At 45.9% G+C, this 17,218-nt stretch overlaps 2 protein-coding genes across 7 annotated transcripts; one reads left to right on the forward strand and one right to left on the reverse strand.

Moving 5' to 3' along the window:
• Window positions 1-3,190: 3,190 nt before the first annotated feature.
• On the reverse strand, window positions 3,191-13,168 carry LOC107076648 (uncharacterized). Of its 6 annotated transcripts, XR_011185090.1 has the most exons (4): window positions 12,594-13,168; window positions 9,094-9,206; window positions 6,818-8,407; window positions 3,191-5,467 (listed from the first exon to the last, which is right to left on the reverse strand). XR_011185090.1 is itself a non-coding variant. In XM_069186326.1 (3 exons), exon 3 carries the CDS (start codon window positions 6,038-6,040, stop codon window positions 4,874-4,876), a length of 1,167 nt encoding a protein of 388 aa, XP_069042427.1. In that variant the 5' UTR covers window positions 6,041-8,407; window positions 8,752-8,865; window positions 9,094-9,185; the 3' UTR covers window positions 3,191-4,873. The 6 variants fall into 6 exon arrangements, 5 of the variants coding, with proteins under 5 accessions (XP_069042427.1, XP_069042426.1, XP_069042428.1 ...); XM_069186326.1 differs by lacking the exon at window positions 12,594-13,168 and adding an exon at window positions 8,752-8,865 and having other exon boundaries at window positions 3,191-8,407; window positions 9,094-9,185; XM_069186325.1 differs by lacking the exon at window positions 12,594-13,168 and having other exon boundaries at window positions 3,191-6,940; window positions 8,325-8,407; window positions 9,094-9,181.
• LOC107076646 (beta-1,4-galactosyltransferase galt-1-like) lies at window positions 9,189-17,157 on the forward strand. The gene is made up of 3 exons (XM_015340977.2): window positions 9,189-9,272; window positions 9,943-10,095; window positions 15,181-17,157. The coding sequence occupies exons 2-3, from the start codon at window positions 10,065-10,067 to the stop codon at window positions 16,677-16,679; spliced, it is 1,530 nt and encodes a 509-aa protein (XP_015196463.2). The 5' UTR covers window positions 9,189-9,272; window positions 9,943-10,064; the 3' UTR covers window positions 16,680-17,157.
• The last annotated feature ends 61 nt before the right edge of the window (window positions 17,158-17,218 follow it).

Raw genomic sequence — 17,218 nt, forward strand, 5'->3', positions numbered from 1 at the left:
TTGCAGCACGCTCGAAGGAGATCGTGTTGCAACAGCAAAGAATCCTTCTGTATCTCTTCCAGCAGAAAGTCTGCCCGGAATGCAGTACATCATGCTGGCTTGAGACACACAGAACATTATTCAAACAGGACAGTTGGAAAGGGGACCCATGGAAAATGTATTTAAAAATTTACCTTCAGTAGCCACAGTTGCCAATGAATGCCAGTGCATTTCTCCAAGAACCACTTGCTTCATGAGATGTGTGGCAGGTATCTATGTTCTTTGTCCGTTTACCAAAGCCATTTGTTTTATTTTTTAATTGTATCTAGGAAATTGCTGCCTCCTGGACAAACCTTTACTTTTTTTTTTACAATAACTGATTTATACAACCCAAAAATTGACTTAAAGTAGCATTTTGTCAGCGTTCTGTTAATCGCTTCTGTATTCACGTATGTGAATCTTGTTTAAACAATGTCCCCATACCGTACAAGATCTATTTCATTTTTATAATCTCATATCTTAGGTCTGTTTTAGCCAGTTTAATCATTTACAGCAGCTTCAGCATGATCTGGAGTCTCCATGAATCCACCATTGGATAGTTACAAATGAGAGGACTGGTCCAATTAGTCCATCTGGTAGCTAACTGAGCCAAGGGTCTCATCCACCTGTTTCTTCAAATAGGCCAAGGGTATGGGCCACAACAACATGGCCTCTTGGCTTGTTCCAGACACCCACAACCCTTTGCGTAAAGAAGTGCCAGTTGTTCTTGGTTTTAAATTTACTTCCACATAGTTTCCACTAGTGTCCTCTGGTTTGCGTTTCCATGTCTCATTCTGATTTTGATTAAGTGTTTTTTTTTAAAAAGGCATCCTGTGTTCTTTTGTTTAAAATAACCTCGCTTGGTCTGTCAAGCAAATATAGAGGTATTTTTAACTGATCCCGCTCTCTGGAATCCATTAGTCATGTCTGAACAGGTTCAAGCCCAGGCAACAGTGTGACAGACCTATGTCTGTGCGACCTGTGTGTTTGGGTCCAGACTTGTAACAGCTGGGGCACCAGTGGGTAACAGACCAGAACACACATTGTTGACAAAACCCACTTAACAGAGCTTTAAACAGTTGTCGGGGATTTGTTGTCAAGGAGTTGTCGGGGTGCCGCTAAAAGACCTCGACTCCTAACGTGGCAGGATTACTGTACTCTGAAAAAGACAAATATCATACTGGTTTTTGCCATTCCACGCTGATCCAGCAGTCTCTTCCAGCTGGTGAACCAGCATTCAGAATTGCTCAGTTCATCATGAAATGATTCTTCCTGCAAGCATACGTGTTCCTCAGACATGCCTGATGCATCAATGTGATTCAGGGAAGTGACAGCTACATTTTTAGCAGCTCAAGTCTCCTGCAGTTTCAGAAGTGTTACTTACAATGTACTACTTGATTAGTTAAGACATCTTATTTTTGCTTTTCATACATTCCCTTAACTTCTTCTCATGTTAGAATACTAAAAGCATCCTTTTGCAAAGTCTTGATTCAATACCAGCTTCACAAAAAATTGAAGGGGTAAACTGTGCATCCACACCCTATGCTGTAGATCAGCAGTGCCCAACCTTTTTAATGTAAGATCTATTTGCCAGTCCAGCTCAATCTACCAGTGTGAATTTGAAGCTCTGATATAAGAAAAACAGACCGTGGGCACATCAGTACAATAACGATACCCATCACTAAAATGACAGCAAATAAAAGCAAGTGACTCATGCTACAGTGAACCCGTCATGTTCCCCATTCTACAAAAAAATAAATAATATCCTGCCTTAATGTGAGCACTGGCAGTGAGAAGCTTACTTGAGAACACTTGTAATTTTTTTTTACGTGTTGACACTGCTGATCATGTCGATGACATTTTTATTTTGTCCCTGCAGCTCGATTTTCAGCTCATTTAGCAGTTCAGTCAAGTCTGTGAGAAATACTCAATCCAGATCCTGGTCATTCTTTAAGTGGGCATATTCACGGTGTTTTAGACGACTTGAGAAACTCGGGCAACAGCTGTCTGAACCTCGCCAAAAATATTTGTTTTTGAAATCTCCAACCAGCAAGTCAGCCGTCTCAGCACACGCTTTCTTCATTACTTCTCGATCCCTGAATGACTTCTTGTGTCGAGCCAGGGCGTGACTCCCACGGAACGATGCGACGATTGCCGCGTTCCCTCTTTTCTTTTACGGGAAAGTCCACATCAGATATTTTGGAGCAGTTTGGAAATGTTCTATGTTTCCCTTTTTCGCGTACACGCTAGCATTGCAGATTTGAATGCAAAAGTACAGACACATAAAATAATCATGCTCCCATTCCTCGTGTTAACGGTAAGTTTTCGGTCTCTTTGCTTCCTCATTTTCTCTCAAACACTACAACTATCAAGTAGGCAATCAAACTTATCGAACTGTCGGCGAATTTGTCACGGCCAGTCTGCTTCGCTCCAAGATGCACTGTGGGGTTCGTGCGGCAATAACCAAGAGACCGTTCTTGGTAGCGAACACAACACTGTTGACGGAGCTCCTGTAGCCTCCCCACATTGTCAGCCAGCACTCAGGGAAGAGACTTTTACAACCCATTTGACAAGGGTTAAACACACACAAGGCCAGTAAAATGTATGACATTACATGCACAGATCTGAATGATTTTTTAGGCTATCGAAAAAAGTAGTCAAATAGCCCATTTAGTTTTTGTCAAACATTCCTGCGATCGACTGGCAAGCACACCCGAGATCGATCGCGGTCGACTGGTTGGGCAGCCCTGCTACAAAGGCTCTGACAAGAGCATTTCCACAGCCCTTTTGCTGTACCTACTGATCTGTAAGTCTGATTATATTTTCGATATGGTGTCACAAACTGCTCTGCGATAGGGCTATTGCAAAATTTTAACGGGATGATAAAACCCCTGAACAACCAACCCTTCAACGTCTTCCCTTCAAACAAACCGTGTGCAGGCTCAGGGTCAAAGGTCATTAGCAGAGGTTTACAAAGGGCCACCCTACCTCCAACAAAATAAAAACGAGATGCAAGTCAAGTGACACAAAGACTCAAAGTGCAGAAATAAGACCTAAGCATTTAAGCCACAATTACACACTACCCCGTTTCCGCAACATCTTTGAAGTGTTCAAGCTCTCCGGCTGCAAGGCGTGCTGGGTTTTAATGCAAAACGTGCTGCAAGATAAAAAAAAAAACAAACAGGCTGTTTGACGAGAAAAAAAGCCTTGGATAGCACAGTGCCAAGGAATGCCCCTCTCAAGGCACGGCAAAATGCAGAGAAGGACAGCGAGATATTAGTGCTGCTGGCTTGTGTTACACCCTGGCTCCTATGTGATTTGGGCTCTTGTAATCTTATCAAAGTTCCGCAACTTTTTTTCAGCAAAGTCCACTGTTGAGAGCATTTTATAATAGAGCACAACTGCCACTTTTTATAAAGATGCACGACATTTGTAGCACGTAATTTTTTTTGATGGAGCTAATGAGATTAAATTGAATTTTAGTCCTCGAAGCCCAAAATGTTTTGCAGTGACTGTCAGGCTCTGGGGCGTGGGGACACTAGTATCACGTCCGTCCATCTGCTGAGTTACAGAAAGCCGCTCTTCGCAGATCAGAGATTACAGCCCGGACAGGACGCTCACACAAGCACAGTCGCAATTTAGGAACGGCCATTAACCCGGACAGCACTCCTTTGACATGCCGAGTCCGTACGGAAGGAACCCAAGTTCAGAATCGGCTCTGAACACTGCGAGGCAGTAACTGCAACGCCGCTGTCCCGCCCTTTCCTCCAGGCGATGACTGCCAATATAAAAAGTGTCTCATGTGACTCAGCGAGAAACAATTAAGGACAGCTGATACAGGAAGTCTCATACATGGTTTACGTTATGACAGTTGAATGGCCTAATTAAAAAATTCATGTAGCTCGGAGGCAGAAACTGTCTTTTATTTTGTTCCAGTTTGTATTGTTTTGAAACGCAAGCAATGGAAAGAGCTAGTGTGTGTGACAAAGAAGATGCTGCAGATGCACAGATTGTAACCATCAAAGTCTCTCCTTTTTCGACATGAATCATCAACTAAAATGATGCCCCCTTCCTAAAAATGGAAATTATCAGACAAAGTGTTCTGTCAGTTTGCATACTGTAGCTCTGCTGAGTGCCTGACAGTCTGGTTCAATGATCTAAAGCTGTTCCACGCTTTGCCCTGAAGGCCTGTGTTGAGTGGTTTGGAAGGGAGGTACCAAAAGTATACTCTTCCTGCAACAAGAGGAGGCTGTTTTTGAAAGAAAGAGGTAAAAGCGAGGGGCACAGTAAACGTTATCTGCGGCCAGACTCCTGGCTCCTTCCGTTAGCAAAAAAAAACACCCCTCCATATCTCCTGAATGTAATTGTCATTAATAAAACTGCAAAACCTGACCCACAGCAGTCCTAGAGGTAATATACCACAAAAAACCTCCAGCAATCCAGCCATATTAATTAACCGATTCAGAATTTTATTAACCTCAGCGTTTGTGAGGTTGTGAAGCCGGTGAGGTCACGGCCCCGGACAGAGAGGGGGCTGCGAGGGGGCGAGGGGCAGAGGAAGAGCTCAGTCTTTCCACGCCGGGGAGCAGCTCCCGGGAAATGGAGTCTGAGGACACGCGTGACAGCTGGCTCCCGTGTGAGCACAGACCGTGGGGGGGGTGGGGGGTGGGGGGCAATAAAAGAACAGTAAACATGAGAATGTGTGATCCTAGCTGCAGAATAATTTTGGTTTCGGTGGTCTTTCTGATGTATGAGTTCGGAAAACCGTCTTTGAGAACACAGACGGAGAGATTAGTGTGGTCGTGGCCGTCAGAGGTGAAATGAGAAACAATGGGCTTGGAGAGATCTTTAATCTTCACAGCCCTGACGTGTTCTCTGAAGCGGTCTCCGAGTCTCCTTCCTGTTTCTCCAATGTAGATGGCTGGGCATTTACTGCAAGAGATACAGTGAATAAGGTTGCTGGAGGTACAAGATGCTGTCTGGGTGATCCGGAATTGTCCTGAGGGACCTTCAATGAGTGGTGGATGTGTACTTGCAGGTGATACAGCGAGCTCTGTTGCAAGGTGCCTGGTGTGGATGGTTGTTGAGGGCGGTCAAGGGAGCTGTGAACAAGGAGGTTACGTAGATTAGGTGGTCGGCGAAATGAGATGATAGGGCGATCAGAAAAGAGGGCCCTAATGGAGGGATCATACCGTAGGATGGAAAAGTTCTGGTTAATGGTCCTGGGGATAGGAAGTGTGTTAGGGTGGTAAGGAAGCACCAAAGGAATGCGGTTGTTACGGCGGGAGTTCCTGATCGGGTTGATGGTCCGGGAGGTGTTTTTGGCTCGGGCAAGGGCCCTGTCAAGCACACTGCTGGGGTATCCTCTGTTGATGAAAAATGAGTACATTTCGAGGGCTTGGTTCTTGAAGTCGATGTCGTCGCTGCATAATTGTCGTCGCCCAAGGAACTGTGAAAAAAGAAGAGAGTTTTTAGTGTGGTTGGGGTGAAACGAGCTGTACAGGAAGTAGCTGTGTGAATCCGTGGGTTTGTAATAAACTGAAGTGGACAGTCGGGGGTAGTTGATGGAGAAGTTGATGTCTAGAAACGGAAGAGTAGTGGAAGATATGTTAACCGTATATTTGAGGGACGGGTGGAAGTTGGTGAAATGGTGCAGGAAAAATTCAAGCTGATCGTTGGAGCATGTGGCGGCACCGACGCAGTCATCCATATATCGTTTGTAGAGGTCAGGGACATAGCCAGTGTAGGAAGGGAAGAAGCGTTCTTCTACCCAGCCAACAAAAACATTGGCATATCTGGGTCCCATTCTGGTGCCCATGGCAACTCCACTGACCTGTTGGTAAAAAAGATTGTGGAAAGAGAATGCGTTCAGTGTGAGGACCAATTCTGCAAGGCGTACCAGGGTGTGGGTGGGTGGATCAAGCACTGTGCGTTTGTCCAGCGTGTGCCTGAGGGCTGTAAGGCCATCATTATGGGAATGACGGTGTACAGAGATGTGATGTCCATGGTAAAAATGTAGCATTCAGTACCCTGAAATTGGAAATCATTAAAAAGTTGAAGCGCGTGGTTGGTGTCTTTGATGTATGAGGGAAGATCTTCAACCAGATCAACCAAGATCTCTCCAAGCCCATTGTTTCTCATTTCACCTCTGACGGCCACAACCACTCAAATCTCTCCGTCTGTGTTCTCAAAGACGATTTTCCGAACTCATACATCAGAAAGACCACCGAAACCAAAATTATTCTGCAGCTAGGATCACACATTCTCCCTTCTCTTAACGACAGACTACTGTTCTTTTACATTTTCTCCATTCATTGGACGTTTCATTTCACACCTCTCTGCACCCATTCTGACTTCACACCTCTTGATTGGCCTCTCTTTCTGTCCCCTGCTCCCGCCTCTCACTCCTCCTCCCTCCCAACCTTTGTTCTCCCGCTACTTTACCTTTGCCTACTGCCCTGTCTCTCTCACACCTGAAGAAGGCTCCACGGCCGAAACGTTGTGTTCTCTTTCTTCTTTTTTTCGGCATGGAATAAACCTATTACTTGTTCCTTTGCAGCCTAAGCATGCTGATGCAGCTACCCACCGTAAAAATGATTTGGTCATTTCAATTCCAAGGCGCAAACGCAGAGCTGCTTTGTACCAGACGTGTCTGGCCTGCTTGATTTCCTGGAAGCAGCTGGATTATGAAGCAGGAACGAATAAAATGATAATACATTTAAGCAGCAGGTTTTTAAGAAAAATGTGTTTGAAAATGTCACATTCTACTTCCTAAGAGCCCATTTCCTGTAAAACTTACCGACAACTTTTTCCAAGCCTCCCTCGGCGCCCCCTGGTGGTTGGTAAAAGTATTGGACCAGTTTACTCTAGACTGAGGAAACGGCGGTGAGCACAATCTACAGGCTGAATCCCACCGAAAAGCCTTGCAGGAAGAAAAACAAGCTTTTTAAATAATATTAAATCATCATAATCACCTTTCATTTATAAAGCAAGTTTCCAAATCTGAGGTACATAGAGATAAAGAAAGAATAAGACAATAAATAAAAGGTAACAGAGAAAATAAACAAGAAAGCAGAGGATAAACTGTAGGGCAATCAGACAAACTTGAGTTTTGAGCTTAGAGGTGAAAAGTCACAGAATTTCTCCCGAAGGGTCAGAGGAAGGGCATTCTGTAAGGGGCGGTGACAGAGCAGACACGGTCACCCAAGCTCTCAGATTTAGTCCCAGAGAAGAGCCAACCGGTGGGAGAGTAAACATGGAGGAGTTCAGAGATGTGTGATGGAGCCAGATTATTAAGAGCCTTGAAAGGCAGTAGCAAGATCCTGCACTGAATATGTGAATGTATAGGCAACCAATGTAGAGACTGAAGCGTAGGAGTGATATGCTGCCAGGACCTGGTGTGCGTCAGTCGTCTAGCTGCAGAGATTTGAACATATGGCAACTTACTTAGGGAGCCTATAGAGCAAAGAGCTGCAGAAATGAAGCCTTGGTGTTATTAATGCACGAATCGCACACTGAGCATTGAATAATGACAGAAGTTGGTATTGAAATTGAGAAGTTGTGTTCATCTAATTTTTTTCATGTAGGGCTCCAAAGACAGGAGGGGATCAGTGTGACTCCCAGATTCCTGACTATGGCTGATGTGTGAATGGGGAAGTCCACAACTGTGAATCTCACCAACTTTCCAGCTGACATTTGACATTCAGGTAATGCGAGGTCAACCAGAGCTTAATATCACACAGAAGAGACATAGGTGATGGAGGTGGGACATCAGAGGGAAAAGAGGTTTTAACATAAATCTGAGCATTGTTTACATAGCGATGAAACTGAAGACGATGTTTGGAAGTCACCTGACTGAGGGGAAGTAAATACATTTATCCAAATGTCACCCCATCGCCTGCTGACTGAAATAAAACGTTTTTCTGGGAACCAAGGTTGAGAAAACAAATACAGCTTAACATACAGCTACAAAAGTTAAGCCTAACCTCCCCAGTTAAGAACCCATCTACCAAGATTACAGTCAGCACACACCCTCAAAATAAATCCAGAGATCACTGGTTGACTAAGCACATCATGTAATTTTCTAAATCTTGAAGTAATCCTCCAGACATCTGTTGATTTACCCAGAAGGATAAGCTACATTCTACTCCAAAATTGTGAAAGCAATGTTTTTCACCACACCCCCAGAACAGACCCAGAGCGTATCTCAGCAAGCAACAGGCGCAAGGCAGGGTGCACCATGGACAGGGTGCCTGGCCATCGCAGGGCAGACACACAGACACAAACACAGATGCACACTAACTCACACCAGAGCCTATATTGTATTCCCAGAAGCCAATTAACCTGCCAGTACAGCATGTCTCTGGACTGTGGGAGGAATCTGGAGCACCTAGAGGAAACCCATGCAAACACAGGGAGAACACACTTTGTCAAGGAAAAAAAACACCTTTTATAAAACTCTAGGATTCTGAGGACCTAAAAATCCACATGGACTTTATCTTCAGTTGCAAGAGGCTTTATTGCAGAGTTTTGTTTTAAAAACCAAAGACTGAAAAGAATGATCCTCCTTTCATACTACTGCACTGCAGAGGACTCTCCTGACACTGCTTCCTAAAACACAACTACTGCTAACACCAGCCAGCCCTATTCGTACAGTAACAGACCTCTAGTTATCCCCATGTGAGAACTGGGGACTTGCATTCCTTATTAACCAATTACTTAACGCCCACTGACCCCATTAACAAGTGTTAGACTGGAGACCTCTAGTGGCCAGACTTTGTTACTGCAGTCCTTCTGAAGGTCTACTTGTCGCAGCTACGTTCCAAAATCTCATCCGCCTTCTGTCCGCTGGAAGTGATAGAACAGAGTAACGCAGGAGCCTAAAACATCCTGCTTAAAAGACTCTTACATGCATGAGTTATGCTGGCGTAATCCATCATCTAAACTTTGAGCGGTTTGTAAAAATAAGTTAAACACGTCTGCACTTCTCCCAGGATTTAAAATAGTGTTATTCACATTCAATAATAACATACGTGTCAAGTGAGTGTGGCAAGTTTAGGCGTTAGTGTAGCACACCTTGTTTAGAGACTCTGGGAACAGCGAGGAGTAGTAACAGGAGCAGTGAAATCGATCTTCAGGAGACATAAAACACTGAAGGAACAACGCCCACGGGGACAGCAGCACTTGCACTGAAAATGGAGCGAAAGAATTAAGTTAAATATTTAACTTCCAAAAAGGCGGATTCAAGCTTGAAGGTACATAATGAAAAACTAAACATCCACTTTTTTTAAAGGTCCGTTTTAAAGTTCGTCTTACAGATTGAATCAACTGAAATTTCCAGATAATATTTAGCAAAACCTCAGATTTTCGAAAGATTTTGAAATTTAACAAAGTCAAACTTTGTTACTCCTTTATCTGATTTAGAATTTTTTCAGATGAACGACTCATTTCGAATCGCCACGGACTGTGTCGCTTTTATTTTTATCTTTTGACAATCGGACCGAATTTGCATCAATATATTGAGTTTTAAAAATGTTTCTTTTCTCATAGGTACAGTTCATTTTTGAAAGATTAAAACGTATTGATAGAAGAATGAGTGGAGCTGCACATAAACGTGTTGTCCCCGTTCTGACAAACGGGTTTACTTTCAACCGGTTTGAGTTTCCAGGTCTACAGCTCGTCAAACGGCAGATGAGATCTTGCAAAATTTGTAGGCCTGACCGACAAAGCAGATTCATTTCTCTATTTCAATAAAAAAGACGGTAAACGTCTGGAAAAGTTTTGCTTATGGGCACGTTTAATTTGAGCAGTGCCCCCTTCCGTCTCCATTCAGACAAGGGGACCTTCAATAGCGACCAGCGCTGTGGACTGCAGAAATCAGATGAAAACTCCCTTCCTTTTCTCAAACAACTGTATTCTCCCCAGCTCTTTGACATGAAGGGATAACGTCAACAGGTGACATTTAAACTTTCGAGGCGAGTAAAGAGGGCGGTGTCGGAGCCTGGAGGGAATGCAAAACACCCGTTTGCGACTCTTTTCCGGTTAACATGGGCTACCAGATCAACTCCAGGAACACAGGTAAGCGAACTTCCCTTGAAATCCCTGTTTTTTTACCCATCCAACTGCTGTTCGGGTAGAGAAATATTTAAAACTGTGGCCTCCGGGTAGGCTAATACGTCTTTCCAGCTCCGGTAAATTCAGTCACGGTACGCACTCAAAGGGTTACAGAGCTCTTAGAAAAAGGGTTTTGCGTTGTTCTGTTCCAACGAAGGAACCGATATGTTGGTCATCTCCTACAACCTATCTGCATATTAATGTCGCCGCGTATTGTCTCTAGCAAAAAAAACGTTTTGTTAGAAGCGCGAGTGTATTATTCTTCAAATGTAAAACCTTCTCTCCCCCACAAATGTTTTTTAAGGTCATATTTATACTTTTATCGCAGTCATTTTTGGAAGTAGGCTACGTGTCCCAGGTAAAGCGGAAAACCATTTGCAGACAGCACTAGCAAACTAACCGGAACAAAAAGTCAGAACTCAAAGCCCCAGAAGCTGAATTCGTGCGTCCCTACAGACCCGGTCCAGTTTAATATCCCCTAGAAGGTGCCGACAGGGACTTTGCGCGTTTGTGCTTTTGCTAATTACGATATTAACACAAAAAGAACTGCCCCGTTGTATGTGCCTGTCTACTGTATAGCGGTTCGTCGGTGTATTTAACGCGTTTGCTGGGGCTTAGAGCAATGTAAGAGTGTCACAGCCACCCAGTGAGTGAAAGTCTCAGGTTATCGTCACAGAGACGCACTACAAAGGGCTGTGGCACGGCCCGCAGGATTAGAACATGTGACTCAACAGCCATCGAGTGAGATTCACACCATCCGCTGCCGCCACAGAGCCCAGCCCATCATTCGGGGTTCCCCCCATCCCGGCCGCGAACGGTGCTGCCCCCCGCGCTCTGGCAAGCGGTTCCGCTCAAGCACCGACCACCAGGATCAACAGCCTCTCCTCTGCGGCAGTGCGCACGCTTGACAGCTTACTGCGCAAGGTCTCAGACCGCTGCACCCGACTCGGACCGCGTGTTTATTGTTCTGGGTGTTTACTGACTGTACATTCCAACACTGTTATTTACTGTTCTGTACTGTCTACATCGTGTGGTGCTGCCCGCTGTTCTCTGCACGTCCCGGAAGAACGGCGCGTTTATGTACTGTACATATGGCTAATGAGCTCCTCTACTGTCTACTACACGACACGGGAACCCTAAAAGCAGGCACACAAGGGCTGTGTGCACCTCTGTCCCTGCGTGTTGCATAAAGATCTGTACATCATTTAACAGGTGGGTATTGAGAGGATTTCCAGGGGATACTGAATTAGTATCCACTTGCGAGTGAAAACCGTGTAACTGGAATTATCATGATACGATCTTCTGTAGAATGGGTGGTGCTTTAACAATGTATGCTTCATATTAAAAAAAACGGACAACAAGCTCAACCTATCGTTTGCTGTCTATCTTTACGGAAACTCCGCTAATGGCTGCAGTACACCGGCGGTCAGTTCAGCACGGACTGAACATTTCATTCCTTTGGCAATTCGTGAGTCGATGGAGGTGGTGGAAATGGAAAGAAAAGAGTGGAGGAGCATGTTTTTAAACCGGGTGTCTAGAGGGTCCGTAAGTTACATTTGAATCACAGAGCGAGAGGGGACCATGCTTTCAGAGGCGGTTCCTCTGGGCTGTAAGAAGACTGAAAAGCTCACGGGTGCGTTGGACACAGGGTTGTGGGGCTCCGACGAGCTGTTCAGCCCAGATCCTCCCGGCTGGTACTAAGCAGCTGAAGACGATCGATTAGCTGCAAAACCACGAGCTAGACAGACAGGATGTGACCTCCTAACATTTGCAAAAACCTTTCAACAGGTAAATGCTGATTAATATGCAACCAGGCAAAACCCTCCACCTCTAGGGCCTACTGAAAGCGTTCACCACTCCGGGAATGCCGACACGCCTGCTGTCAGCAGTCAGGCTGCCCGGTTCCTTGAAAACCACAAATCCGCAACCTCTTCAGACAAGAGGAAATGGCAACTAACTGATTGCTTAGAGAGGTTCGTTATCTGCAAGTCTAATTAAAGAACATGCGATAACGTTTAAATGATCCAATGGCTGTCTATGAAATGAATTCCCAGCTGGCCTTCTTCACCACGTGTAAGCTGCTTACCAGAAATGCAGTTTACACGCACGAGGGATCACGTTCTTAATTTGAGGAATAACTTCTTTAATTTAAAAGATGGATGCACGGCTTCCGTATTGCGATCACACTAAGCGATTTCACGAAGCAGCACAAATCTGCCTGCGCAAGGACAGTTCCTTCACCAGCACGGACCTGCCCTTAGCTCATTAATACAGTTGTTTCGTAAAACGGGTATAAGCGATAAGCGGACAAACAAAACGTTAATTACAGCTGGTGTCAACACACTCGGCTCTACTTCCTTTTAGAAGACCGCAATCGGGTTATCATCAGTCTGGCACAGTTGCTATACCAAGTAAATTAAGGGTGAAAATGAGTAGATCCAAATGAGATAAAGAATACTTACTTTTAGCACTGAAAGGTCAATCGTAAAAAGATGACACCGATTACTGCGCAAACTTTCATGGCAGTAACCTTCCTCATCTGGGAACCAGGCAAAGACGTGCAGAATGAGAAACAAATCGGTCTCCTGCCCCTTTTCCTAAATCATCATTTTATCGAGCGAATTGCCTGTATACACTTATACATTCCTGAATTGTTCGAGAAATGTTTTCTCTCCAACAATGGTGCTTTGAGCAGAAATATGTTTACATAAGCAACTTAAGGGCTGAGTTGCTCTTTATCTGGAAAATAAGCCAACTCACTGTAGGAAATCAGTCGTTGTATGCCAGCCCTCCGGAAATGTAGGCTGAAGTCTAGCTGCGTAATCGGACAAAAACCGTTTACGTATTTCTTTGCTTTTCATAGACGTTTAAAACGTTTTCTACTGTTCCCCCCCCCTCCCGCACCTCGATGTCGTGACCTCTGACCTGAGGCCGCTCCTCGCGGAAGCTGCTCCTGCTGCGGCTGCACGTGAAGGATCTCGCGGCAGCTTGGGGGCCGGGGCGTCGCACAGAAACCGCCCGTCCAATCACGGGTGCCTGCCTGCCTGCCGCCCCCGTACCTACAAAGTCCTATTTTGTTTGGCTAATTTCAGTGTTTGCGAAAATACAGCGCTCGCTAATAGCCGTTTTCAGAATTGTTGGTTTGACAATCTTGTGGAAGACCTGCAAGTACCCAATTGACGTCTCTTGAATTTAATCAAGACGAGTAGAACCTACTGTTCCGTGCGTGGTACACTTCATTCGACTAGTTTCCAAGTAGGTAATTAGCAATAAGACAGTGCAGTCTAGACAGGGTTGCCAGATTTAAGCTTGAAAATCACTAACCCGGACAGTGAAATTAAGTCCAGCTTCCCCTGTTTTTTATTTTTGATCCCACAGAGTGCAACAGCATGCTATTGCCTATTTGTTGCGAAAATAGTGTGCAGCATAACAAATTAAACCTTCTGGCGCACGTGGCCTTTCACTTTGTGATTCGCGAGATCAGCCGAATCGGCTTTGGAGCCGGTCCTGGCATGTGCATGAGCGCCCCCTGCCGGAACTGTGGGAGAAGCGCAGCCTGCTCCCAGGTGCCGGAAACCGCAGCGAACAGGCAGGAGCCCGAGAAAATCTTGGCTTGGTCCTTCAGTTTAGATTTCCACGAGGTCAGCAGCTAAAATGTGCACGCAGTGTCTGTATTGCGCGGTGGCATGGAGAGAGGCGTGTTAGGGTAAAGACCAGCCCGATGTGTGCAACAGCATACAGCAGCATGCTTGGAATCCAACTCGATCCCCAAAATCCAGCTCTCGTCTCTTTTGTGGTTTTATAATACAGTTTTACCGACCAATACTAACATACTACACATACAGCGATGTCAAAATAGTACATCGTCTTAAGACTCTGGTTTTACAGATTAAGATATCTGACCTTCACACTTATTCCTCACCAAGTTCTAACAGTAAATACCTCGTTACCAATAGCACTTAGAAATTTTACTTTGTCGTTATTTATTAAAACAAATCTGCCAACATTCAGAAGACTTGTGTATCTATATTGTCACTATATATTGTAACGCAACGGGGGCTCAGGCGGGCGCCCTTGCCGCATTAGGTCGGCCCCTGCACCGTCCGGGGCTCGAACCCGGGACTTCCGCGTCTCTCTGCAGCGACCTAGCCCCGTGAGCCAAAGAGAGATCTCTCCACAGCCCAGTAGCTGTGGTCCTGCTATCACAGGGAAGGGCGGTGACGTCACTCGCTCTGGTACGCCGGCTCTTACACAGTGCCTGTCGGCCGTAAGCGTTACACTCTCCCCCACTTAAATCGCCGTCCCCGGCGAAGGGCTATCCCGCCCCGCTTCTGACACCAATGTAGCGTTTGGCAGGTTCTTTTTCAGAACTAAAGAACAGTGGAGACGCGATTAACCAAGCACTGGCTTTATTTTACAACCACACTCAAACCAAACACAGGATCTACACACACATGAGGAGACTGACGAACACGTACACACATTTAGGGTGGTAATTACCTAACAACACACTCTACTTTTACAGGACTACACAGGGCACTAGAATTACTAGGACATTATTTACACAGGCAGGGTCAGCCGCTGGTCATCGTGCTGACCCTCAGACTCTTCCCGGCTACCACTCCCAGCATGCCCAGCGGTACTACGAGCGCCTAGGGGCGCTTCCTCCTCACCACCAGGCGAGGGCGTTACAATATACAATCCTAATACTAATGAGCCATCTAGTTTTCCCAAGATCACCAGTGTAAAAGTTTAGCACCACAATACTGTGTAAGAGGCTTCAGTTGTGCAATTCAGTTGGGCGATGGTTTAAAGCGATTGCTATGTCATCTGCCAAAACAAACTCACAGCTCTGCATCCAGGCAAGAGAAACTGGTCTTCAATGGCAAGGGTGAGAAGGAGTGTATTGGACTGTATCGGGCACTAGTAAAGTTTAGAACCTTCCAAGAAGATGGTGTTAGAATGAATTCAGGTTGGGAAGTATTAAAATAGGATTGCCTTATTATAGCTGTAAAAAGTTGGTTGACTTCCTTTTGTTTTTCCTACCAGATTACACTGCGCAAACAGATAAAATGCCCACAGTGGATGAGGATCTAGAAAATGCACCACTCCACACAAGAGCCACGGCAAAGATCAAGAGTGGCAAGAAGCTCATTTTTACCTTGATTCTATTCCTCTTTGTCTTGCTTTTCCTCCTATTCCTCAACGCAAGAACCAGGAGCATTCTCACCTGGGATAAGCCACTGCCTAAAAACACAGGCGGTGAAGAGATCAACCATCACACCGCGTGTGAAAAGAGAAATAACCAAACCAGGCAAAGGGGCTGCTCTCCTCACAGCGGACCTGGAAAAATCTGTACTCCCGTGGAAGAAGCAGCCACCTTTCATCATGTGGGCGGCGCAAAGACCTACGTGGTTAGTCCTTACTTTGAGCACAGGAAGGGACAAAGACAGGTCCGCATTATTTCCATTGTGCATCGGACAGAGAACGCGGTGCACTACTGCTTGTTCAGCTGCACGGACCACCTCGCGTCCACCCGAGCCACCACCAACCTCCACGGCAGCCACTTCGACTTCCCCTACGGTACAGCCGACCTGCTTTGCGCCGTCCCCGACGGCTGCGACCCGACGCACGTGGCAGTCTATACCGACCAAGGCCAGCCCCAGAACATGTCCTTCCTGCCCATCCGGAACCGCCAGGCCCGAGACGCAGGCTTCCCTGCCGAGTTCGCCGTCTGCATTTCGACCATGTTTGGGAATTTCGACAACGTCCTGCAGTTCGTGCAGGCCATGGAGATGTACCGGATCCTAGGAGCTCAGAAGGTGGCCATCTACAAGAGTCAGTGCAGCCCGGCCATGGAAACGGTGCTGGATTACTACACCGGAGTGGGTTTTGTAGAGGTCATACCATGGCCCATAGACTCCTATATCAAAGTGTCTTCCAGCTGGACTCCTTCCCTTTCTCCAGGAGATCTGCACTATTACGGTCAAATCCCAGCCTTGAATGACTGCGTCTACAGGTACATGTACCAAACGCGGTACCTCCTCTTGAATGACATCGACGAGATCATTCTGCCCTTGAAGGCCAAGAACTGGAGGGACTTAGTGAGCGACCTGGAGGCCCAGTATGGCAACACGTCAAGCTTCTACTTCGAGAACAACGTTTTCCGCAACAACGTCTTCGAGAAGAGCGGTAAGTTTAAGATCCCGGAGTGGCAGGGAATCCCGGGAGTTAACTTCCTCCAGCACATCTACCGGGAACCGATTCCCAAACCACACTTTACCACGGGAAAGCTGATGGTCAACCCCCGAAAAGTGTTTCAGCTTTCGGTCCACCACGTTACAGAACAGACCGGCACCACAGTGGAGGTGTCCGACCAGCTGGGGAGACTGTACCACGTCAGGCGGCCGAAGCAGGACAACTTGAAAGAGGAGGACCTGATTCGGGACGAAGGCCTTTGGACTTATGCCTCTGAACTCACGGAGGCCGTTACCGACGTGTTCAAGAAAACAAACCTCTTAAAAAAAAAAAAGCTAGATCAAAGCTGAAGTCGCGGATGAAGATTTGTCCAAGTTGAAATTTTCGTGTTATTTAAATCATGTGATCAGTGAACATTTGCTTCTCCTTTACATAGTCTATAAACATTGGTATTTGTTTTAACAGACAAAACATGACGATATGAAACTCCTTTAAGGGAACAGCTCACTGGTGAAAGGGGCTGTCCTGTGTCTAATCAGCAGTTCACACTTACCTCTCAGTCAGCGGAGTTGGCATGCTCAGCTCAGGTGCCTTTGGTCTACTCAGGTCTTTTGGTCAGATCCCTTAGTTAGTGTTTCCTGTGTCAAAACTCTGCTTTGAATCCCAAGAAAGCTCCACTAGAGGTCACCCCTCACTGCTGGGGGCCGGCGACTCTGTCCATAAGCCTATTTCCACTCCTGCAGAAAACTGCATCCTTAGAGCAGAACCTACCAAACACGGCCTTCAGAATACAATCAAGAAACCCCAAATAAAGAGAAGTTCACACAATTAAGTAAGAGTCCTTCAATCTCGGGGGGGGGTTCGTTCAATGCAAATTATGTAAATTTTT

The sequence above is a fragment of the Lepisosteus oculatus genome, chromosome 3 (assembly GCF_040954835.1).
Source record: "Lepisosteus oculatus isolate fLepOcu1 chromosome 3, fLepOcu1.hap2, whole genome shotgun sequence".
Classification (NCBI taxonomy): domain Eukaryota; kingdom Metazoa; phylum Chordata; class Actinopteri; order Semionotiformes; family Lepisosteidae; genus Lepisosteus; species Lepisosteus oculatus.